We start from the raw sequence: 25,503 nt of genomic DNA, 5'->3' as shown, positions 1-25,503 counted from the left end.
TTTTTCAAACAATTTGTTTTGAAAAAGGTATCTCTTTAGGTTCTGAAGGTCACAATGTCGTCAGACACGTAATCCACGTGCATTCGAAAATATCACAGTAACTTCGGCTGCCCCCAAGGGCCAGGACAGCATGTTCTCTACTGGACCACATTGATATAGACTATTGACTCAATTTGCACTTGATGGCAAACAGTGTTTCCCATTTCAACCATTTTCTAGCCAGCCCATTGCATTTAAAACACATTTTTATGAAAAACATCGACTCAGATGGGTTTACACTGAAAATAACGAATAAGGAATAACTAACAACTTTTTGAACGACCCTAAAATAACAAAAAATAACAAATGTTTTATTTAAAATATATATGGGTGTGGCTAAAGGAATAAAACAGGTTGCGAGGGCGTTGGGGTGGGGTGATGGACCTAGGAAAACAGGGGGTTTAAGGGTGGTCCTCCCCAAATAAAATTAAAAAATCATTTTTTTCATTATTTTAGGGTCGTGAAAAAGATTTGCGTTATTCCTGTTTGCATTGTACTCACATGGAACCCACAGATGTTATATACATTTTGTTTAATGGGGAATTTTATTTTACAGGGCTATAAAATACAGAAGCTAAGTGAAACTGTTATGTGTTATGGTATGCTGAATAGGTAGTGTAGGACATAGGGCTATCTGTACATCATGCTAATAAATCTGCATAAAGAACAATAGTTAAGTAATCAGCCACACCCTTTGTATAAGGGTGCAAGGAAAATTGACAGAATAGCAGAGTGCATCGCCTACATTTATGCTATGAAGCAAATATACCTCTGATATTGTACGATAACTTACCTCTTGATACTAAACACTCCTGGTGAGAAGGTTTTTAGGAATTGCTTAGGTCCAATAAAACATTTAAAGGAAATCTACAGGCGTGGCCATGATTTCAAATCATTCTCAGAGGTAGACCCCATAATAAGTGACCAAATGTCCCCTTAAATCGCAAGGACGAGATTGCTCGTCATAGGTGCATGGGGAATCCCATTAGGATCATTTTTCTTGGCAGTTAAGTGGTTAAACTAAGAATCATCTTGATCACAGACGCAAACAAGGAACTCATTGTTCCTGCTTAATTTCAGAGAAGAAGCCGGCCACAAGCTCTTTCTCAAGCAGCCTGAGAACTAGCGGTTTCAGAAATGTCCCTGAAGCAGATTTCTATCCTCTCCACACACGGGGATCGGTATCTGGTCATTGCATCGTATGCAATACCATTGAATGCCTAACCATCGAAAAGATTGCATTAAAAAAAGCATTGAATGCATTTTTTTAAAGGTAAAGGATTTAGTTTAATTATAATGGGGTTTAAAGGTTAAAAAAGGGAGTTTTGGGGACCCCCCATTAAATGCAATTTTTTTATGCATTTCTTTTTCTCGATGGAATGGTATGTCGATGGTAGGAATTCGATGCAATGACTATAAACCACAGGGATCGGATCAGGATTTGAACCTGAATGTTTTCCACCTGTTGCATACCTTAGGATTCCTCACTATCACTGACCCCCTTCATTACGTAAAGTAATGTAGTTTGTCATTTGTATAGTGCCTTTTGCCATTGGTATGGCCGCTCTAGGTGAACACCCTTGGGGCTCCGAAGTCCAAGGAATTGGGAAATTTGTCAAAGAAATTTAGAATTTTCCCAATCGCTCCGCCCCTCTCCCCTCAGCTAGCACGGCCAATGGCAATAAATCATGAGAGACACAGTGCAAGGTTGCGGGTCCACTGCTGTAGTGGTCCAGTTTGTGTGTGGGAAGTCTGCCTATGGCTTTTAAAGTCACATATTAATATTGCAAAAGTGACGAGCCCAAGAGACTGTTCTCCAATGAGCCATTTTGCTGTTTTTCCAAATTGAGCTGCATCCTTTCCTGCTCTGTGCTTTCATGGTAACACATTCGTCTGCTCGTCATTCATTCTATGTCATGCCTAATCCGTTTGTTTCCTGTGAATTGCAGGATTTACCATCCGCGTAAATTCTCCAAGTGCAGCATTGCAGAGTACAAAGAGTTCCTAAACCGAGGAGGTGGATCCTGCCTTTTCAACAGGCCAACCAAGGTAAGATAGCACTGAGACTATTGTGGACTCCGGCTTTGTTTATTGTCATTTGACTGAAGATATAGCAGTCCTGGGAAGAAAGCCTCTGTGGGGAGGCGAGCTGAAGGGAGGAGGGTTTGCCATAGAACAGAAGCTTAATGGGAACATTGCGTACCCGATTCCGTTCTCCCACTGTATCTCGCACCATGAATGGACTGCCAGCTACAGATAACACATTCAATTAATTTAATTGTTTCTCACTCAAGGCATTCTTCTGTCTCATCTACACACCACCTTCAAGCACGTCAAATTGCATTCAAAACAAACCATTTGTGTTTAGGATCAAATCCCTGAGGTGTACATGATCACTGCAAATGGTCATCTGTCACCCAAATCAAAGTCTGCTCCACAGTTTTATTTTCTATGGGACAAAGGACAGTGATACCCTGGGTTTTTCTTCATAGGCGACTTACTATGTGGAATGCATAATTATTGCTTGACATTCATGGCACGGTGCACAGTACGAGTAGTGACACTCTCCAGCTGACAAACATTTCACAGGTTTATATAATCGGTGTGCCAAGTAGTTCTGCACCAACCGTTGACCGGGATAACTTTACCGGTTGAACAAGTCCTTCCAGGAATTATGTCACACTAGCTGTATTTAATCACAGCATGTGCAAATTAAATGAAGAGGAGTGAAGTGTGTTGGTAGCCTTCCCTCTATTCTAACATGAATGTGCAGCTGGTGCCAGTGGTTTTCAGCTGCAAAACAACGCTAGACATACACACAGCTCATGCACATGGACGAGGCGATGGATCCAAAGAGGATATTGTGGCACCTCTCATTTGTCTGCGGGGTGTAGCAACTAACCTCTGCGGAAGATATATGGATCCCTTGCCTGACCAATATTTCTAGGTAAGTCAAAAGGCTTGAACCTTTGAATGGAAACAGTACAGGGTTCTTATGAAGGGAAAATGGTATTATTGTTGCCTGACCAATCAGTACATCCTCTGCCTTTTGCACCCTGTAAAGCAGGGGCGTTGCTAGGGGGGCTAAGGGGGATATAGCCCCTGATCTTTTGGTTGTAGCCCCGGATAGAATCTCAGGAGCTACAGCCAAAAGACTAGCTAGCCCCCAGTCCCAACAGTTCCGACATCAGCGTAGCCTCGGGTCTTTTGCAGACCTAGCAACTCCCCTGCTGCAAAGGCAATTGAGCTCATATTAATGGAGATCAAGGTAGAGGTTTTAAGACTAACAGGATTGTTGTTTACCAGAGGGGCAGCTGTCACAAGGTGCAAATTGGGAGGGATATGATGCAGTATGATTTGGGTTTGCAGAGAAAGAAGAAGTCACCTTTGGTGTTAGCATTTATTACGAACTTCTGTCTCTGATTAGATTGCGGTAGAGGAAAATTCAAGCAATTGTGACTGTCTTAGAAAAGTGAAATAGGTGCCAAAAGAATGCTGATGATGCAGGCAAGGAGTTAAGAGAATTGAACATGTAGAGGATAGCTACGATCATGGCTTCCATTTTGAAGCCGTTCGGCTTAAGCCAAGACTGCTCATCCATTCCTCCAATATACACCATATTTTGATATGCATTTATTGATATTTTATTGAATTTATATAGCGCTCTACAGCATCAAATAAAAGCATCAAATAAATCAAACGGACCCCCTAACCCACATGTAGCTCCTGGTTTCATCACCGTAGCAGAGTACGATAATTCAAGGTTCATTAGTAATTCCATGAGTCGAAGGATGTTCAAGTTGAGCGAGGGTGGGGACAACAGAGCTCCTTGATGGAAACCGCAGATGACCATGTGCATTTTATATTTTATCTTCTAACTTAAAATGCTACTTTATTTGAGAAAATTATAGATCTTAAATAGCCAAGCAAACATCAATAGATCCTTATAGGTGTCACCATGCAATCTATCGAGAAGCGTCTTAAAACTTCGAACAACAGTTCAACATCTGGCAACCACAGTCTCCAATAGGGTCAAATCTGTCAATAAATACCAAGCTACCAATAAGTATTGCTTGTATATACTTCTTTGTTTTCTTACAACAAAGAAAATGTGGTATCACTTTTATATTGTTATTTATTTGCTTTTAATTCAAATATTTGTTTTGGGTTTTAAAGATTCAGGGAAGGTGGTATAGTCATATGGGAACAGACATATGTTAAAAGAAAGCAAAGGCATTTTTGAAGTGATACCTTTAAGGTGACATTGCTCAAAACAGAGCTGTGAAGCTGCAATAAAAAATCAAGGCTAATGAAGTGTACATATGTAAATCACTGCACCTCCAGTGCGCTACTGATGAAACCTAAGCACGTACTCATTCCGTGTTTACTTCATTTTCACTGCAATTATACCATGTTTTTCCAACCTATTAATATGCCACCAAAGAACTAACTAAAGGCACACAACTGTACATCGGATATAAAATAAAACAATTAACATCACAGCGCATTATCCTATTATATTTTTTTAATTGAACCGCATTGTCTCTTTCCCGCCGATGCTGATGTACGCGTTGCTTCTCTAGCACCATAGCAGCAACGTTCGTCTCAAGCTTTCTCTTCTTTGTTCTCTGCCATATGTATAGTAGCTTATTTTCCCAAACCCCTGATCAGAGTCCCACGCTGCAGTCCCACGCTCAGTTTACGCAGTTTGTCTCACTCATCATAGCTGCCGAGTTGCACCATTCTGTAACTATGACATAGTCCATTTTCTGTTTCTGCCCCACAATCTCAATCTCCATTTTATCTTCCTCGTTCCTCATTTCTCTTCTCCTAGTTGCATACCATGATTATCATCCTCCCTATCTTCCTAGTGTAGCTCATTTGGTATTGTCTGTATGCACCCACCTGTGTGGGATATCCCGGTGGTTAAAGCCTTCTCAGGACCCATGGTTAGAGCTCTCTCAGGGCTCCTGCCCTTATTTCAGGCAGTCAAGTCGTCATTAACCTGGGCAGCACACCCTATTGGGGCTTATCATCTAATTACCTTTGCCATACTAGCAACATTTAGTAATCACCCTCTAAACCACAAGATAATCAAGATACTTTTAATATTAACTATGTCTCATAACACATTTTAATCTTAACACTAGACCAATTATATATTTCCTCCACTGCACATACATAATGGTCCTCATTACAACACCTGCGCTAAACCATGGCGCTATTAGCACCATGGTTGGTGCCGGTGTTGTAACAAGTCCACCATGGTGAAATGGGGAAATACCGCCCCATTCCTAGGTTGGCGGGGCGGTATTTCCCCATTTCACCATGACCCTTCCCCATTCCCATTTTTGCCCCATAGGGCTCAATGGGAATGGGGGAGGCGGCAATTATGGTACCGCAAATTGCGGTACCGTAATTGCCTGCGAGGTCCCTTTGCGGGTCCCTACTTTAACGGCTGGTCCAGACCTGCCGTTCAGGTCGGGTCCCGCAAAGGGACCTCGTAGTAAGGCGCTAAGTAGTTAACGGTGCGGCAGCCTTTTACAGCGCCGTTAACCACTTAGCGCCAGGGTAGTAATGAGGCCCAATGCACTTTTTAAATCTCTGTTGCTCACTGTGCCATGATTCAACAGAGACCCCAATATTAAACCATATACAAATAATTAATCTTATTTTAAGGTGTATCTAAAACTAGTATTCTTTGGTATCAAAGCATAGCAATACCTTTAGAAATGTTCAAATCGGATCCTAAAATCTCCACGCTATACTTTATCCACATAAAATGCACAACACTTATGTATAAAGGAGGCAGCGCCCTCCTCACATCTGCAGCATATAATCCTGAATTCTATTTACATGTGTAATTCTGGCTTCTTCGGAATATTTGCAGTCATTAGAATTTGTAGTAAAGAATTGGCTTATAATTCCTACTACATTTAATTGCAAATCTTGCACTTAGAATCTTCAATTATCAGTAATCCATTAACCTAGCTATTCCAATCTGTGATTTTATGAATTTTCTTCACTGAATTTGAGATTTCAGTTTTAAGTGACTCACGCATGATCCATTAGCTAACCACACCAATATCTGAACTATCATTTCTAGCCAGAAAAATACTATTTTAAATTCATGGTTTCCTTCAATTCTCAAAGTCGTACTAATTTCCACACAAGACAACACAGAATATGCCTGATATTTTAAGTACAAAGTTTGTTTATAGAACACTGCGGAAATGCTTCAAATATAAAGTTGGCTTTCTTAAGAAACAAGTGGTAATTGCGATCTACTGTGTCAATCCTTTGGTTCTATGTTCATTTATTGCATGTTTTTTACCCTGCCCTTTTTGCCAAAGTTTTATTGCCGAAATAAATCATCAAATTATTGTTATTATTATTTTGGGGGTCCTGCCGAATCCTCCCGTCCCCTTTTATTTGTTCCAATACACCACCCCTGCCCTAACCCTTATATCCCCCCATATTTTTCTGTTTCTCCAGTCCAGCAAAAATGTATTTCGCAGAAAGTACAGTGAAAATAAAACTGGCGATGAATCAACGTCTTACCAATCCGTTGATCTCACCAGTTAATTTCAAAACCTTCACAACAAGTGTAAGCGTTTTCCAAAATGTGTCTTGTGGAAAGCAGAGCAACACATGGCTGTTTAAGGTTCCCAAATTCTCCTTTGGTTGCCTGCATTTAAGGCTTCTACATCTCATGGTTTCGCGCAGGTGAACGAAAGAGAATTGAATTGTTAAAACAGTCTTTCAGCAATTTGGTGCACAGGAAAATCACTCATCTATCTGGCTTTCCCAAGGCAACATCATTTTGTTGCAAAATAAATGTACATGAGAAAAAGAAAATCTGGATGGCAACAGATAGCATGCATCCATTTCTTTGAAAAATATGCAACTCAGCATTGTAAGTATCTAGCGAAAAAATGACATCCTTGTTAGAGCTAGAAGTGTTGTGAGGGTAGGAGAGGTACAGTCGTTGCCTATTTATTTGAAGATCATGCCGGTGAGTACTACTCATCATCCCAGCTTTCAGATTAGGGAAGTGTGGCAATAATATGGCGCTGCGTTTATGTGGGGTGCCTTTGGGCACTGGAGAAGAAGCAGATTGAGTTAATTCTATACTGTTTGGGTAGAGGTGAAAGTCTCACAGTAGAGAACCAATTCATGTTGAGCACCATACAATGTACCTGTTACCTGGCGTTCTTACTAGGCATTTATAAATATGTTTCACACTACACAGGCGCATGCACAGAAATCAATCCCTTTGCAGAGTTGCCTTTTATTGTTGGTCTATTGCCATTTATTTTGATACCTTTTTGGCCATATTCTTTTAATGTTTTTTTTGCAACAAGACACCTGGAGCCAGATTACAGAAACGTTGCACCAGTGAAAGTGCAAGGTTACATGGTATTAGCACTAGGGCAAAGTTTGCCTTATTTTTAAAAACACTGGGACATATTTGAAAACCATTGCACCATGGCAAGTGCAGTTTGGCATGGTATAAGCACCAGGGCAAAAATGGTCCCAATGCAAAAAAGATACATTTACCCTGTGTTTTTGCACCAGGGCAAAGCATGCCCTAGTGCTAATAAAGAAAGGTATTAGCCCTGGTGCAAAAATGCAGTGTAAATGTATCTTTTTTCACTAGGGCATTGTTTCCCTGGTGCTTATACCATGCCAAACTGCACTAGTCATGGTGCAGTGGTTTTCTAATATGTCCCTGTATTTTAATAAATAGAGCAAACGTTGCCCTAGTTCTAATACCGTGCAACTTTGCACTTGCACCGGTGCAACGTTTCTGTAATCTGGCCCCTGGTATTCACACTAGCAAAGCATTAGTGTTGGTTTTATGTTTGTTTGTGTTGCCCTCAGTTGTAAAGAAGGCATTTCCACTAAGCACTTATATGATTTATTTGATTCTGCACTAGTATACAGTGTCATTAATCAAATGGATAGGCTGTTTCCATCAAGACTTCATTGTGATCAGTTCTTGCTTCCAACTAAGGAGACGTTATTCTTGAAACACTCCAAATAACCATTGACGGTTTTGTAATATCACAGTTGAGTCTTCAAAACATTTGGTCATCGAATGCTTAGTCCTAAAAACCCAAAGGAGTTCGTTTTTGGGGAAATGTGCACCCCTAAATGGAAACATGGAAGAGTCTTGGCGTGCACGATTGACAGGTGAGAATTTTATGTTGACTTGTGCAGTAGTTGATTATCTTGACAAGCTATTAAACGGATACAATTGGAATAGAGAGAGATGGAAGAAATCAAATGCAATGAAAACAATTTAAGGAAATGTAAAATAAAGTTTGTAATAAACTCAAATTTTCAATAAATGGTTTTTTTAATAAAAAAATAGGCTGTTCCATTACTTTTATGTCAGTGCACAGCTTTTTCATTAGACCCAGTTTAAAGACCACCACATCAGACTGGAAACAAAGAGAACTTAATGTAAGAGATTTCATATGTTATGATACCAGAGCAATCAGTAACAGTTTCATCATGTTGGTCCTGTCTTGGCTGAACCTACCACTACGCACTTGTACTGTACGTCAAAAATCATTGATTCTTGTGCTTTCCCTTATGCTTCAGTTATTTGAAATGACAGAATGTGGAAACGGCTATGTGGAGGCCGGAGAAGAGTGTGACTGTGGTGTGCGTACGGTAAGTCTAAAAACCAATGTTGATTAATTTTCTAAATTGAAACAGCAGTTGGAAGTATAACTCAGAGAAGCAGATGTTAGTTATGCAAAGGATACAGTATGGTTGAGCTCCATTCTAGGAAACATGTGGTTGCTGCTTCCAGGACTGACACCACACAACAGAAGACTGTGTGGCACGTCTACCATTAAAGCATGTGTTTCAGAATTGCGGTGATTTTTTGTGGGAGTGCTCACTGTACAACCTAATTCCTTGTTGGAGCGTTTTGCAAACTCCAGCCATGGGTCTTACTTGGCGATTAACTGATATGGAAAGAATATGTTTGTCACCTTGTCGTACAGGGCAGGGAGTGACAGAATGCTTTACACCGTTTCGTCATGATCAGTTTCCCTTCCACATATCATTGAGCGATCTAAGCTAGGAGTGTTTCAATGTCTTGAGGGTGCTATGATTCCTTGTTGGTGGTCCCCAGTTGTGGACATTTCTTAACCTTTCTGTCAAGCAATTACATTGAAAAGGCTTCAGTTAATGCTGAGTTCTGTAGCTCCAATTTTGTAGGCATAGATGCTGCTTTTGCCAAAAATGGTATAACCCCAGGAATAGGTAAATGTAACCCTAAACAAGTTTAGTTTATTGAGTCCCTTTCAGCTCCCATTTCAAATCCCAGCCTTTGATCTCCTCCAGCTTCCAAAACTGGTGGCCAAAGCTCTAGTTGTCTGGCAAACCTGAATGCAAGTGTATTTATGTCAAATCGTACATCCCTGTGTGGACATCTTTGCTCCATGGACACAGCCAGAACTAAAAAGGCAGAACAACATTTCACAGAACTCCTCCACCAGAGCCAAAGCAAGAGAAGTGGATCTATTTTAGTTTTTGGTTAACTGTTTCTCTGAGCCCACTGGTGCCCGTACGTAGGTTGATTTCATTGTGATCGCTGCCAGGGACCTGCAGATGGCTACTAATGTGTAGTCCTTATCAGGTCCAAGAAGACTTCAGGGCAAGAGCTGTTCGTCCAAAGAAAATCTCATTTATGAGGTTTAAGGTTACCACTGTGTGATGAAGTCTTGTGTCCAGCTGTTCACGTGCGGGATAAAGAACGTCGGGAGGAGTGTGAGTCATGACAGTAAAGGCAGCCCCCTACATATTGCTTATTCTACAGACCAGAGTTGGTGATGGCAAGAAGTCTGTGCTGCCCCTTTTGAGGGTTTGCAAAACAGACTGTGCCTGCCGCAGTGGATAGAAGTCTTTGGCAAAGCTACCACTCGTGTGCCAACCCTCTGCCTCTTTTCCTACCTCTGGTCACAGTCTTTAAAATGATCTTGTAAAGTACTCATACCTGCCATGTGTATTAATACTTTACATTTTTCAAGGCTTGATCGCCGGGCACCGAGTCGGAGGCAGCAATCTTTTCCCATGTGTCTTGCTCAAGACAGAGTACGAGAGAAGTGACAAAGCCTGCCAAACGTGCACAATGGGGGTCATTCCGATTTTGGAGGCAGCCATGGTGCTATTAGCACCATGGCTGCCTCCAAACCCGGGTCCGGTGTCTCTGAATGGGGACTTACCGGGTCCTTCCACCCTTGGAGGACCCGGTAAGTCCCCATTCAGAAAACCATTCCCCATTCCCATTTGAGCCCCCGTAGGGCTCAATGTTAATGGGGAAGGAGCTAATATCGGGCCCGCAATTGCTGCCCCAATATTAGCTCCAAGGACCCTTAACGGGTTAGACCAGCCGTTCCTGGTGGGACCCGCTAAGGGACCTCGGAATGTGATGGTAGGGGTTAACGGCACCGGTATCCTTACCGGTGCCGTTAACCCCCTACCGCCATACTCGGAATGAGGCCCAATGTATCCACACTGAGAATAAATCTAAAGGGCAACCTTACCGTATCTAAGGCTTGGCAATAAACATGCTCTGAAAGAATGAATGCTTAGAACCACATTCACGGTTGGTGATCACCATATAGCATGTCGTATTTCTCAACAGCACATGTTTTTCTACTTAGTCATATTCTGAGTTTCAAAGCCGAAACTATTGTTTGCTGTCTGAACTTACGTGCAGGAAATCCCCTCACCACAAAAGCAGCACCAAAGGTGATGTGATTGCATGAGTTCAAACTGCATGCAGTGATATGGCATTCCCCAGTGGAGTCCAATGAGACTCCAAAAATGGAGAAGACCTGAACAGTTTGCAGGATTCATCCAGCCAGATGAACAGCTTAACCCATTCGACAGCGTCACTTGAAAAGATTTGCTGACACCTTCAGAGCCAGACTCTGGTCTCCATTCTGAGTGTGGCGGTAATTTGGTAGTAAATCATCAGAATTTTCACCACAATCGGTTGGTTACCTTTACCACCGCTGGGCCCTGTGGGTTTACCAAGAGATTACAAGGGGTGGTAGGGCGGTGTAATTCCTCAATTCTGGAGTCCATAGGACTGCATGGGAATTTTTGGTGAATTATCCGTCAGCGGAAATACAGCAAGATACATCCACCGATTGTTGGAGGTAAAGTGGAGTATTTACCTCCAGCAACATGCAGGAGGTGAATCTGACACTTTCCCTCCATAAATCAGCAGATTTACCACAGAGTAAATTCACTAAAAATGACAATTCCATTACCACCAAAAAAAGTGTCTGCAATGGAATTACCTCCACTTTTTCCCCACACTGCAAAACCTGGAACGAGGTACTTTCTTTAGAACTTTTGAAAGCTCTCAAATGACTAACTCCAAAGAGAACTTTGGACTTAGTCCAAACAGTGAGCCTCCTAACCTATTGAATGATCTACCAAAACCTCTGAGAATTAAATAAAAATTAATGCGCTTTAAAATTAGTATTAAAAAAGTCCCTCTTTAGACTGGCTTTCCCAGACACCTAATATATAACTCGGGTGGCTCGTGTCTGTATAGACTGCAATGCACTTCTGTTCCCCTACATTTTTCCATGCCTGTATTTATTTATTTATTTATTTATTTATTTATTTATTTATTTATTTATTTATTTATTTATTTATGTATGTATGTACTTATTTATATGCTTATATAGCACCAAAGCCCACAGCCATTCAGACAGCAAAGCACTTAACTGCTTTTACTTCAGTTATTCGTTTGTACTACCTTGCACTCCCTGCACTGTCAAAAAAACTGATATCAGAATTTGGCAAAACCGCAATAAATGAAACAAACACGTTGCTCAGCCATTTGCTGGCTATTAGGCCTGAGCAAACCTATGCATTGGAATGCAGAAGGTTTGATTGATCACTCTAACTTGTGTGTGATATGGAGTGCAACTTTGACAGTGACCCAACTACCGCTATTTAAGCTCTGTGCATTCTTCAAAGTTTTATCACGGTAGGCCGGGCTGTGCAGTATTTTTAATTTAAAAGAAAAGTGGAGACAGGGCAGCACGGTGTGACATTTATATGTACAAAACAAGACACAATCACATCCCAAAGTAGACTTAGAAGAAGGACTAACGTCTGCCATGGATTCCGCTTATAGACCGCAGAGGGTAGTCTTGATAATCATGGTCCGTTTTAATTACTTTACATTTCAACATTAACTAATTCCATCCTTGACCGGAACATGCTCAAAGGGAATTTTGATGAAGAATGGAACTTCCCCTTTTTTTGGACACACGAGGCTTTACTTGTAGTCCTTTCTAAAGAGAATAGGGTTGAATTAGTACATATCCTATAGTAGAGATACCTAGTTCCATGCTTGAATGTTGGCAGCTTTGGACATGTGTACATGGGAGGCATGTACTGGGTGGGTCCCAATTCTCCTGCACTCTACTGTTTATCACACCCATAAGGATTTATGTGTTCGCAAAGAAATCCCTGTTGTGAAAACTAGAAGTTTGTCCTTTGAATGCATAGGTGTAATTCAGACAGTGGTCTGGTTGTTGAATACTTTGTATTGGGTGTTTATTCAGTGCATTTCAACACATCATATAGTTCAGGAACACCTGGAATTCGTTATGGACAAGTACCTCAGAATAGAATCTTTAAAAAATGTAAATATTCCCTATCCTGATCCTTTTCCATCATCTGCAATGCTGGCTCCCTAAAGTCCCCAAGCTACCTCATTGAGGAACTCAGAATCTCTGGAGGGCTAGAATCCACCAGAAGCAAGGACATTTGCAGAGTTGAGCTCTGCCAGTGTAGGAAGGGAGTAACCAGAAGACAGGCCTTCTTTATTTACTCTCCCGTACTCTGAGGATAGCACAGGGGCCATGCGCTGGTCTTGGAAGCAAGACCACGCAGAGCAACAGAGGTTTGAATACCTGATCCGCACTTAGAAACCAAGCTCAGGTATGGTGTTTGGCACATTATAAAAAATCAATAAAAAATAAATAAACACCAGTCTTCTACATGCCAGGGAGGAGCTCACGACCACCCTCTTCACGTAGTGGCTCCTACTTAAAACTAGGTCCAGACTCCTCACTCTCCACTTAACCTGAGACTGGGTGATCTGCTCCTCCCTTACTCCTCCCCTGGTTGCTTGTAGATCCCTTGCTGCCAAATTCCTGGCCCACCCCTGTCCTTGTTGTTATCTCCCGCTTACGTGTACTGATCCCTTGCGATCTGATTTCCTCACTGTGCACTTCCCCCAATGACTTGTAAAGCACTCTGTTGTTTGCCCAAGGTAGGTCTGTGCTCAATATATACAATAATAATAATAATAATAATAATAATAATAATAATAATTATAATAATAATAATAATATTGGTATATAGAAGAATAAAGAAAAGGCTCATGGCAGTCTGGTAGGAGAGTGAGGATTTCAAATAAATAAGAAAACTATTTTGGCTGGAGCTCCCCTTTATGCAGATGCCTGGATGAGCCATTGGATTGTCTTGTGCTTCTATATCTAACAGCTGATGTTCCTTGTTATGGGTTCAAGCTTGGCCAAACAGTGCCACAATGCAGTTAATTGTTGCTTACCAGGAGGTGCCGGCTGTGTTTAGGTTTTGGGGTAGACCGTTCTAAAGGTGAGGATGTCCTGACACATATGTCCTCTCCCTTTAGGAATGTTCCGGTGACTGCTGCAAGAAATGCTCACTCTCCAATGGCGCCCACTGCAGCGACGGGCCCTGTTGCAACACGTCCTGCTTGGTGAGTACATCAGTGGCTGCCCTGAATGTCATAGGAAAAGCTCCCAGGTTGAATCACAGTTCCTACACCACTGAGATGTCGTCCTGACTAAATTAATTGCATTCAAGAATAATGACTATTCAACTCCAAGGATATGAAATTAGAACAATGCCTGGCAAGAGAAAGAACAATTGGGGCAGAACATTGTAAAATCTGCAGCAGTTTGCATCGAAGAACTGGCACCATCGAGGCGTTCATCCAGCTAATTAAAATGACCACCAGTTGGGCAAACTGCTAAATTGTGTACCGTTTGAGAAGCATATTTGGATTTTGTGTAGCAAAACTACATGTTTTACATTTTTTCTTGCACACACATTTATCAATAAAAGCTGGAGGTGCTGCTATGGGAGATCAGGATATTTTCAAACTGGTCATTGCATCTGGAAGGCAGGTTTGTCATTGTGTCAGTGTCACATAGTTATCTTGTAGAGAGAATATGAATATAGCATAGCATTTTGGAACACTAAGAGTAGAGTAGGCACTGTAGATGTTTTAACTGTGGCATGCTGACTTGCTGCCACCACTTTGGCCTGGCACCTCTTGGCAAACCAATTTTCAAGCTGCATTCTAAATATGAATCATTAGAGGCATTTGCCATCCTAAGTGTAGAAGAGTTATTCGCATATTAACACAACTATGCTCCTCTTTGCAATATGCTGGAGTGAGAATGCATTTCTAGAACAGGTGTCCAGTTTTTAGTGTCTCTCATCCTAGACTCGGATAGCCAACATGTCACCCTCCAGCTATGCTGTCCTACGATTCCCATCGTCACTGCCCAGCATTGTCAGTGGTGAGGGATCATGGGAGGTGCTGGCCACAGAATCTAGCGGCTGACAGGTTTCTAACCCTGTCCTAGATGAAACATGCAATCTATGGCCAGACACCAGAAAAAAAGTCAGAGAATGCTGCCTGCAAAAGATATCATGAGTATCTAATGTGTTCATCATGTAATCCTCTATTGAAAACACTACGTGCAACGGTTGAGTGTGCGCATTGTTTGAAGTTTGCATGCATCCCAACTAAATGGTGTAGAGGGTCACCTTGTAGTGATTGGCTATAAGATGCAATTCCAGTGCAGCCTTCTATGCCTGAAGCGGTGCACTCTTATGGCAACCTATTATCCAACAGATCCTACAGAATGGTGTGTGTGGAAATGAGCACATTTGCCATTCTTATAGGGAAATATTTGGAAAATCCCAAGGCACTTTATTGAATGATGTTTTTAAGAGGAAATTTGGAAACACTTGGAGTTCCACTGATCACCTTTATCAAATGCAGTCTGCACAGGAGCCTCAAGCAAGGTGCCCTGGGTGTTGCCAAATTATTGTCCCAATCTTTGACAGTAAAGCAGCAGCGGCCTGGCCTACCACTCTGATGCTTTGTGAATTTCCGTAGATTGCCGGTATTCATTGCTACTGAATATTTTCCTATCTCCTATACCTCCTCTGCTGATAATAGGCTGACATACTTGCCATTGACATGTGCCTGTTAAAGAGTTTGTCGTCTGTCACTTTCCAGTTTCTACCGCGCGAGTTTGACTGCCGAGACGCTGTGAACGAGTGTGATATTCCAGAGCACTGTACCGGAGATTCTGCTCAGGTAGTATGAACCTCTTCTTCTTCTCTATCATGGTATTGGAGATAGCACTCTTATCTCACAGCTAAATTCTCACAAAGACTCACACTTTGCAAAGTCCGAGAAGTGTTCATAGCCAATGCACAAGGGTCTGGGATGTGGAGGGGCTTGATGGCTGAACAGTTTGTTACAGAGCTAAATGTCTACCCCACCAATTATGGCTGGCACAAGATGGCACAATTTTCAGTGTTAGTCGTCTGCATGTAGGCCAAGGATTGATTGAGTCAGATGCCATAGCTTCATTCTCAACCACTGCTGCAAATCTAATGCTCATTAGTACCTGGTGGGGGCATGGCTTTGTCCCCCCAGCCAATGGGGAGGCTCAGAGCGGGGGCATTAACATATAGTACATATAGTATTCCTGACGCTCTGAGCCTCCTCAGAACTGGAGACCACTATCTCCCTCGCCGGGGTACAAGGTAAGTGCCCCACTTCCCCACCCCACTTTGCCTCAGATTTCTCCCCCACCTGCCCGCATAACTTCTTCATTCTGGTCCTGATCGGGAGGGAAAACGTTGGGAACACTACTGTACCCGGTGCATCCACTCCCTTCGCTCAGGCCTGCAACTATGAGCCCCGAGGCATTACCTGAAGCGTTAATGCCCTCCCAGCTCAGGGCTTATTGCTTAATTAGTGGACAGTGTGGTGAAGCTTGCACTGCTTTAGTGGAATCCAGTCTTCAGCACCATGAATCTTGCCCTTTTCATTAACACTAGAACAGGCTCCAAGAGGCTGTTCTCTACATAGTGTGTGAACCGGCAAATAAATATCACGCTGACTGTCTATGCTCGGACACCCCAAAATGCGAACCTTCCACAACAGGGACCTATTTTGCGACTTTAAGAAACAATTGTTTTTCATTGTTTATCACATTGCCCCTTCACATGTCGAGCACTGCAAGTGGACATGCCAGACTGGCACAGCCAGGGTATCGAACCCATCATCTCATGTCAACACAATGCAACATATGTCCCAGTGGTTTTAGAAATAAGGCAAACTTTGCCGTAGTGCTAATACCGTGCAATTTTGCACTTGCACTGGTGCAAGGTTTCCGTAATCTGGCCCCTGGTGCGTAGCAAATTCGGAAAAACCTGTGGTGTAATTGGGGCAATGCTAAACTCGGAATAGCTCAAATTGGCATAGAGATTAAGTTGGCCTTAATGATCGTTTGGACCACAGGGTGGCCTTTGGCCCAGCAAGCAAAACAGAGATCCTTTTAGTTTGCATGTATCATTGCTTGCCTAGTCACAACTGTTTAGATGGGGACATTCCATTTTGAGTTGTCTGTTATGTGTATACCTTCCCTATCTTTAGCTGTAACATCATAACCTTTTAAAGCCTCTAGTGAAGTATGTTTTGGGGTACATGTGATGCACTTCTGTGTGCACCACAATGCAAGTGACTAATAACTGCTCTTTACTTCCTTCATGCAGTGTCCCCCAAATCTTCGTAAGCAAGATGGATATGCCTGCGACTCCAATCAGGTACTGTCCACGTGCCTTGTCTACATGCCATGCAAGGCTTTCTGGAAAGCGATGAAAACTGTCCAGTGTTGTCTCCTGTTTGCATTGCACTCTTGTGCTACTGTACCACTGTGCTATTGTGTCAACTTCCGAGGAGGCTGATGTGGTATTTCACCCTTGTGCTGTATCACGTTTTGCTATTGTGCCATGCATCAAAGCCTCTGTGTGCTAGTTTCCCAATGTCCACTTTCCACAGTGTACCATAATCTACTATAACACTGCCCCAGTGTTCCACTGTCCTAGATTGCCATTGCCCCGATGGCCTACTGCCATATTTTCCATTGTTACTACTGCAACCATGTACTTTTGTTACAGTTGCATAATTGTTTTACTGCACAATTGCTACATTGTATCATTTAACATTATTCTATTTCCCGATATTGCTGTATTGTCCTATGACCCATGTCATATTGTGCCAATAATCTATCACACCATTGCACCTTCATGCCATCATTGTGTTGTGCTATTGTGCCTTGTCACCATTGCCTCTTTGTGCCATGTTTGTTTGCAACAGTTCAAAATGTTTGTGAGAATGAAATATTCTGCACTTTTTACCACCTGCTGCAGTACTGTCCTAAAACCTATGCTTCCCTTGATAACCACTTCAAAGGCTAGGTTGTCGTATTCACCACATGGGCAAAATTGCACTTGTCTTCCATAGGAGCTTCAATAGTGTGGTGTTCATAATAATCCAGAATTGGGCTCATTACGAGTTTGGTGGTAATTCTGTTTACCTCCATTTTTCCTGCACTGCCAAACTGCAGGTTTGCCGGTATTACCTGTGGTGTATTACCGGATGGTAACACTGCTGATTTTTGAAGGTGAAGTGGAGGTGTTACTGGCAAAAATCCCCAATGGAGTCCCATGGGTTCCATATAATTGGGGTTTACACTCCCAAACCCCCACTTGTAATCTGGGGGTAATACCGCCTGACCAAGTGGAGGTATCAGTAATTTAGTTTGCCGGTATTCTGGAGAATTTACTGGGCCTCATTACACGGATGGCGGAGAACCATGGCGCTAATAGCGCCATGGTTCATGCTGGTAAAATACCGGCACCGCCTTGGCGGAAAGGGGAATTACCGCCCCATTCCAAGGTTGGCGGGGCGGTAATTCCCCCTTCCACCATTGCCCTTCCCCATTCCCATTTTTGCCCCATAGGGCATAATGGGAATGGGGAAGGCGCTAATTACGGTACCGCAAATTGCGGTACCGTAATTAGCTCTGTGGGTCCCTTTGCGGGTTGGTTTTTAACGCCTGCAAAAAGCAGGCGTTAAATTCCCCAACCCGCAAAGGGACCTCGTAGTAAGGCGGTAAGGATTTACCGGTACCGGTAAAATACCGGTACCGGTAAACCCTTACCGCCATCTGTGTAATGAGGCCCAGCAAACTCGTAATGAGCCCCAATGGGTGAATGATAAGCTGGAGATGTGGCGGGCACTTTGCTACTTTACAATATATTGAGCTTAGATTTATTAGCATCCTGTCTAATGAACCCACCATGTCAATCATCATGTCAATCACCATGTCAATCAGGTTGGGTCAAGTGGGACCAGATCAGAAGAGGTTCCTCGTTAAACCTATAGTCAGCATACTTGATTAGATGTTATACATGAATCTATGGTGATTTTAAATAAAAGTAATAGTTATCACTGGTCAGTTATTGGTGTTCGTTAACCTGTTGTGTTCTGTATATAGGGACGATGCTACAATGGAGAATGCAAGACGAGAGACAACCAATGCCGCTACATCTGGGGCTCAAGTAGGTCCAGTATTTTCATTTGCATGTGGTATACGGTCTCTGTTTGTTTAGTCTCCACCCTGATTTTCTAGGAGAATACCCATCTGCCAGATTTTAAGTGTACACTTTTAGTTAACCTAAGAGTACGAGTGAGATCCACATGGCGACGGGCCTATCGAGAAATCTCCTGACTCCCCAACAGGCAAGTGCCACGCAAGGGCTAGTAGAGGTGGATTGGGGTCAGCCACATGGTAGACTTGGACAAAGTGTGTCTGATTAAGTCCCAGTGCTAGTGACGTTACACGAGCGTCTGTGTCGTCCGACATCTCCTGATTTCTGCAGAGGATAGTGGACTTGATACTCTCTTCTTAGAAAAGAGGCGAACTTTCCATAAATGATTTTCATAAGACAACTTCCAGCCGCCCTTTTTAGTGAATCAGATGGAGATTAATTTCACTGTTGGAAGATGTGCAGTTCTCAAGCAAAAGTTGTTCACATGCTGCGGGGCACAGTGTTCGCACGTGACAAGCACACAAGTTCTTCATTCCCAATCCTTAGTAAAAACTTGAAATACAGCCCCTCAAGAGTCACATGTTGGGTGGAAGGGACTGATTAGGAGTTTGGCAGTGAAACATCTGAACGGAATTACTGTTAATGCTTGCGGTAAGCTTGGTCCCATTTCCCCAAGGTACCATCACCCAAGTTGGCACTGTTCCATTGCTCTACAGTATACCACAGTGTCATTGCCCCAGAGTCTTAATAGCGTCCAGTTCTACCACTGCCACAGTGAGCTATGGCAACCTATTACATAATTGGCCTTTTGTACAATGACCCTGTTGCACAATTTAACATTTTTCTGTTTGTTTAATTGCAGCATTGCCCAATGTCCCATTGTGCCAATGGGCCATGGCACCACTGCACCATTACACTAGTGTACTACTTCATCAATGTTGTATTGTTCCCTGTCACCATTGTCTCATTGTGCCATATTGTACCAGATGAAGATTAATTCAGTGTTAGAATATGTAGAACTTTCAAGCTAACAGTTTGAAAAGCTTGGTGGACACAGTGTCCCAACGCATGTGGTGATGAGAAAGGGCCACATGATTCAGAGTCATGTGGATTCTCCAGTTATAGAGATCCATTGGGGATGGCAGATTACTGCATCTGTTACTTTTCAAATCGTGGCACTATTTCATGACTCAATGTGTTTACGTGGTGGGAATTTCCTCCACACAAAACCAAATGGATTTGAAGAAGATTAGTATTGAAACTCTAGATTTGTGGTGGTGTAAAGGTGGCAATAATCCCTTCACATATTGGCAAGTGGGCACCACCATTACCAATCTTGATATTACTTTATATTAAATCAATTATTGATGACTTGGTTCACACTAGCAACCCTCTTGCACCATGAAAGTAATCAAATCTCAACATTGGCCTGGCAACTCCTTGTCAGAAACTGGATGAGCCGTTGTGAAAGCCTCACACAAGCTTTGAGTATGTGTATATATCCTATACACATATAGTGAAATGTATAGATACATCACAAATCTTCACAACATGTAATCAGACCATCATAACATTACAAGTGTTTAATCATGACACTAGCATAAATGTAAATCCAATTCATTTTGAATGTGCACATCCTTCATTGGGGAAATATCTGTAAACAATTTTGAAAGTTGTACAATTAGAAACTGTATATATTTATATGAATTAGTGATGGACTTTTCGGAGTATATAAAAAACACTTTCTTCAACTGTGTGCATATCTAATGGAATGAAGAAATAATTGAACAAGTCTGACCCTACCACTAATAACAAAGAAAGGTAAATTAACCTATATAAGTATTCAACTCCCATCTTGGCTTGGGGTGGCTGGTGCTTGACCCCTACCCAATTGTATCTCCAGTTCTTGCCTTTTTAACTCAGGTCTCAGCCTACTGGTGTTGTTCAAAACAAGTTCAGTGTCTTGCTTGATTCTCAGTAGATGGAGACTCCTGACCCCCTCACCAATATTTGTTCAACTTAAAAAGTTCAAATGTCAGCTGTGATACTTGTCCTTGCAGTTTAGTCACTTGTGTGGAACACCAAGACCAAAACCTCTGTTTAGCAGGTCTCTCCTGCTCACTTCTCCAAACCCACACGTTTTGTTTCTATCATCCTGTGTGAATGGTTAAGATTCTCAACCCTACAGAGGTCGTTTGGGTTCTTAGTCCTGGTCGCATTCTCTGTCCTTCAGACCGTCTGACTCTATTTTAACTCTTACCCCATTCTATAGTCTTGATTTCAGGTTCACTCTTCCCCTCCCCCCAGATGGTTCTTGCGTTCTTATCTCTTGGTTAGCCGCCATAGACTATCTGACCTCACTGGTTGTATGCTAAGTTCTATGTCCTCAGCTTCAGTTTCACCCTTTTATTGTTATCCGGCCTCCGTGGCTCTATCCAAGCTACAGTATTCTAACCCCCTCCAGGGGTACCGGGTTTCTCAGCCACTTTGGGCTATTAGGGCTCACTGCCCGTATACACGTCACAATGTCCTGATCCCCTTTTGAAGTGCTTCAGGAACCTCCTCCCTCTCCATTGGCTCAGCCACGTACCTGGGTTCAGGCACGCTGCTCGTCGGAGGAGGTGGTGGCTCCGCTGGCTGCAGAGCCGCTATTCCATGGTCTCCTGCTCTCTCACAGCGGTTCCTCGTTTTGGCGTTGTTGCTTCTTGGCATTGGCATGTCAAGTCTGCCGCAGCTCAGCCTCCTGCTTCAGGGTACCTGGGGTCTTCGTGCTCTCCGCCGTCCTGGGTGTGGTAGGATTCTGTGTTTCTGGGATTCCTCCTCCCACCGCATATCTGATGTGGTCCTACCTCCAGGATCGATCCGCCCACCAGTACAGCGCTTGCATCCACTGTACGCGGGCTGGCTCTGACTAACTCTCGCTACACAGGCACAGCTTATGCTACTTTTACGGTCCACTTGGGATAGACAGAGGAAACAGGATTGGTTCTGCATCTCCAGAACATCACTCTATAGAGTGAGGTCAGCAACCAAGCCATTTACAATTAAATGGCCCTCTAGATCATAGCATGGTAACCCATATAACCAACAGGCAGTGGTGATTCTGTCTCTTAGGTAGGTGTAGGCACAACCTTATTTGGGGCTTTGTTGTCTCCTAAGGTGGGGAGGGGTCACCACCAGTGAGATTCTACATGCATGCCCTATCTCCTAGAGATTTTATTTCCTAGTGAGCAGGCTCCCCTCCCTAGTCTCAAAGGGGGTGGTTCCTCCTTGAAGAAAAGGGCCGATTTCCCTGCATTTGGCAAACACTCCAGATCACAGGGGTGGCCAGACAAACATTTGCCCACCTTAAAACTCTGAAAATAAGTTTTCCTTTCCTGACATTTCCCCAAAATGCACAGCCTCTATGGCCATTATTTTTTTCAAACTGGGCAATGCTAAAAGTTTATACTTGGGTGTTCCAACACACCTACTCGCAAGACATCAGAGAGGACAAAATGTTGCGCCCCCTGCTTTTGCGACTAGGGCACAGGGAATATCACTGGTGCTGTTTTATGGCCTGCCAGTCAGACGAGGAATTGCTTTTAAAGTACTATGCATTACTTTCGAAGTCATTCAGGGGACAGGGACAGCATTTCTCCAATCAAAATTAAAATGATGTCTCCATAGCAGAAACCTAAAATCATCTTCATATTTAGCTTTCAGAGGGCTAACCTTCTCTAAAAAGTCGATGGGGGGCCTCTCCTTTCTCCTTCCTGGCACTACATGCATTGGACTCGCTGCCCACGGCATTGGGTACATTAAAGAGTATCCAGATTTTTGTCTGTTTTAAAGGCATAAAAACCTGACTTCCTGTTTACTAAATTGTTCTTGCCCTACCTGGGGGCCATATTCTTTCTCCAGATGTAGAACTATGTTTGCACAGGGATTCAGCACTTTAGGCAAAAAAATAAATTTGTTTTGGCTAATTTTTTATCTCCTACTTAAATCATGAAACGTGTAATCCAGCCTTGCAAGCAATTCCCGCAGATTAATTACAAGAGCCATTGCAAAACTCCTGCATTATTGAATGTTAAGTTCGAATTAAATGCAGAATTTGAAAATCTTTTCTTATTGAAAATTTGCAAAAGTTTAGGGCCTCATCATGAGTATGGCGGTAAGTGGTAAAATTGGAGGTAACTTGGTTACCTCCAATTTTACCACTATGCCAAATTATGAGTTTTGGCTTTGAACAGAAGATTTACCGCCAGCAATACCCTGGATGTAAATCTTACCACTCACCGGCAAAAAATCAGTAATTCCGCCGTGGTAATGCCGTAAAAACAGCTACATTGGGTCCAATGGACCAAAATAAATAGGGATTTACACCGCTACCACCACTTGCAAGTGGTGGTAAGTGTAAATGGGCCTAATTACGAGTTTGGAGGTAGCCATGCCCTTAATAAGGGCATGGCTGCCTCCAAAATTGGGTCCGGGACCCGCAAAAGGGGACTTACCGGGCCATTCCGACCTTGGAGTGCCCAGTAAATCCCTTTCGCGGGACCCAGACCTGGTACATCCCCATTCCCATTTGAGCCCCCATAGGGCTCAATGGGAATGGGAAGGATGCTAACAACGGGCCCGTTAATGACAGTGTTGTTGATAGCATCCTCGTCTGCTAGCGGGTCCCGCTAAGGATGCCTGTCTGACCAGACGTCCACAGCGGGATCCGCTGCAGACCTCGGAGTAGGGCAGCCCGGAATGAACGGGGCCAGTCCCTTAACAGCACCGTTCATTCCGCGGCCGCCTGCCTCGTAATGAGGCCCAATTTGTTTAGTGGTATTTCAGAGGATTTACCTCTGAAATACCTCCAAAGTTGTAATGAGGCCTTACGTTTTCATACGTTTTATTGGACTAACTGAAAACATTTGGGCCTCATTAGGAGTTTGGTGGTATTCCGGTAGTAAATCTGCTGGGATACCACCAAAAGGAATTACCATTATCACCGCTTGGTCCCACGGGTTTACCACCGGATTACAAGTGGTAGTAAAGCAGTGTTAGTCCCCATCTATGGAATCTATAGGACCCAATGGGATTTTTGGGGGAAAAGTGGAGGATTTACCTCCAGCTTGTTCCTGGAGGTAAATCCTCCACTTTTTCTCCAAAAATCGTCCGTAATTTGACAGTGACTGCCACTTTTCCCCCACCACCAACCTTGTAATGAGGCCCTAATGCTCAGATGGAATGATTCATGAGCCGAGATCTTCATTTAATGGTAAAACACAAAAGTGAGGGGAATAAAACAGTAATGTGTTTTTAACATCTAAGGCTTGTATGCAAGGAATGCTGTGCTGTGATTATCTTTCTAACATCTGTAAATCTACACAGCAGAACCATTAGCCTGCAGACAAGCAATTCTTTCGTGTGTTTCTTCACGCGTGGGAAAGACTTTCTAAAGCTAGTGTTGGGGCCTCATTACACGGACGGCGGTGGACCAAGGTGCTATTAGCACCTTGGTCCATGCCGGTAAAATACCGGCACCGCCTTGGTGGAAAGGGGAATTACCCCCCTATTCCAAGGTTGGTGGGGAGGTAATTCCCCCTTCCCCCATTGCCCTTCCCCATTCCCATTTTTGCCCCATAGGGCATAATGGGAATGGGGAAGGTGCTAATTACGGCACTGCAAATTGCAGTACCGTAATTAGCTCCCTGGTCCCTTTGCGGGTTGGTTTTTAATGCCTGCAAAAAGCAGGCGTTAAAGTCTCCAACCCGCAAAGGCACCTTGTAGTAAGGCGGTAAGGGTTAACGGTCACCGGTACCATTAACGGTGACCGTTAACCCTTACCGCCGTCCGTGTAATGAGGCCCTTAGTGAATGTGAAAATGCGTGTATTTCTATTAATGGCAAAATTGTCTTGGAGTGCAGGGTTTTAAGAGGCTAAGGTGCTCATTACAAGTTTGGCGGTAGCCTTGCCGGTAAAACCAGCAGGCTGCCGCCAAACCTGCACATTTTTTTGGCACCCAGGAATGGGCAACTACCGGGGTATTACAACCCCGGCGGACCCGGTATTTGCCCATTCCTGGGCGCCGGAAAATATTCTTCCCCATTCCCATTTGAGCCCATAGGGCTCAATGAGGATGGGGAAGCCGGATACACCGGCACCATTCGTGAATGGTGCCGGTGCATCTGACATGCTCAGTTCGCGGGTGCCGGGACGCCCGCCAGGTCAGACCTGGCGGGCGAAAAGGCACCCGCAAGTAGAACTCGTAGTTTGCCGGTCCGGTAACTACAGTACAGGCAAGCTTAACGGTACCGTAGTTACTGGACTGGCAAACTTGTAATGAGGCCCAATGTGCTTTCAGTTTTATGATTCAAGATGGTATGTCTATGTGAGTTCATCTTTCGTGCAGTTCCTAGCGAGTTTCGCCCATGCACTTACCTTGCTGGAATGTTTGCACTGGATGAGGTATGCAAAGATGGAGGATTTGCAGATATGAATCCTTTGAATCTGTATTGTTGAGTTCTGTAGGCTTGTTCTAGCAAATTCAGTGCAGGTGTGTTAGAAGGTTTTACATATGATCCAGGTCTCATTTCTTCTTAATCTATTGGAAATGCACTTCTGGTCAAGGACTTTGATAAGAAGGTTTGGGTGTATATTTGCAGTCTAGTGGTTCACTGAAAATCTTTCAGTTGTTCGTCCCGTAGAACATTGGTTGCAAAAATTCCTACCCACTAGAGG

General features: G+C 43.2%; 1 protein-coding gene across 5 annotated transcripts in view; it reads left to right on the top strand.

Moving 5' to 3' along the window:
- ADAM23 (ADAM metallopeptidase domain 23) overlaps positions 1 to 25,503 on the top strand; it is a 742,840-nt gene that overhangs the window by 606,468 nt on the left and 110,869 nt on the right. For all 5 annotated transcript variants that reach the window (XM_069615574.1, XM_069615576.1, XM_069615575.1 and 2 more), the window contains exons 15-20: positions 1,989 to 2,088; positions 8,650 to 8,721; positions 13,751 to 13,837; positions 15,395 to 15,475; positions 16,945 to 16,995; positions 18,732 to 18,795. In XM_069615574.1, coding sequence (XP_069471675.1) covers positions 1,989 to 2,088; positions 8,650 to 8,721; positions 13,751 to 13,837; positions 15,395 to 15,475; positions 16,945 to 16,995; positions 18,732 to 18,795 — 455 coding nt within the window. The remainder of the gene's footprint in view (positions 1 to 1,988; positions 2,089 to 8,649; positions 8,722 to 13,750; positions 13,838 to 15,394; positions 15,476 to 16,944; positions 16,996 to 18,731; positions 18,796 to 25,503) is intronic.

The sequence above is a fragment of the Ambystoma mexicanum genome, chromosome 9 (genome assembly GCF_040938575.1).
Source record: "Ambystoma mexicanum isolate Mex_15411 chromosome 9, UKY_AmexF1_1, whole genome shotgun sequence".
In the NCBI taxonomy this organism is placed as follows: domain Eukaryota; kingdom Metazoa; phylum Chordata; class Amphibia; order Caudata; family Ambystomatidae; genus Ambystoma; species Ambystoma mexicanum.
Note: the sequence above shows the minus strand (reverse complement) of the source record. Positions and strands in the feature narration are given on the sequence as shown.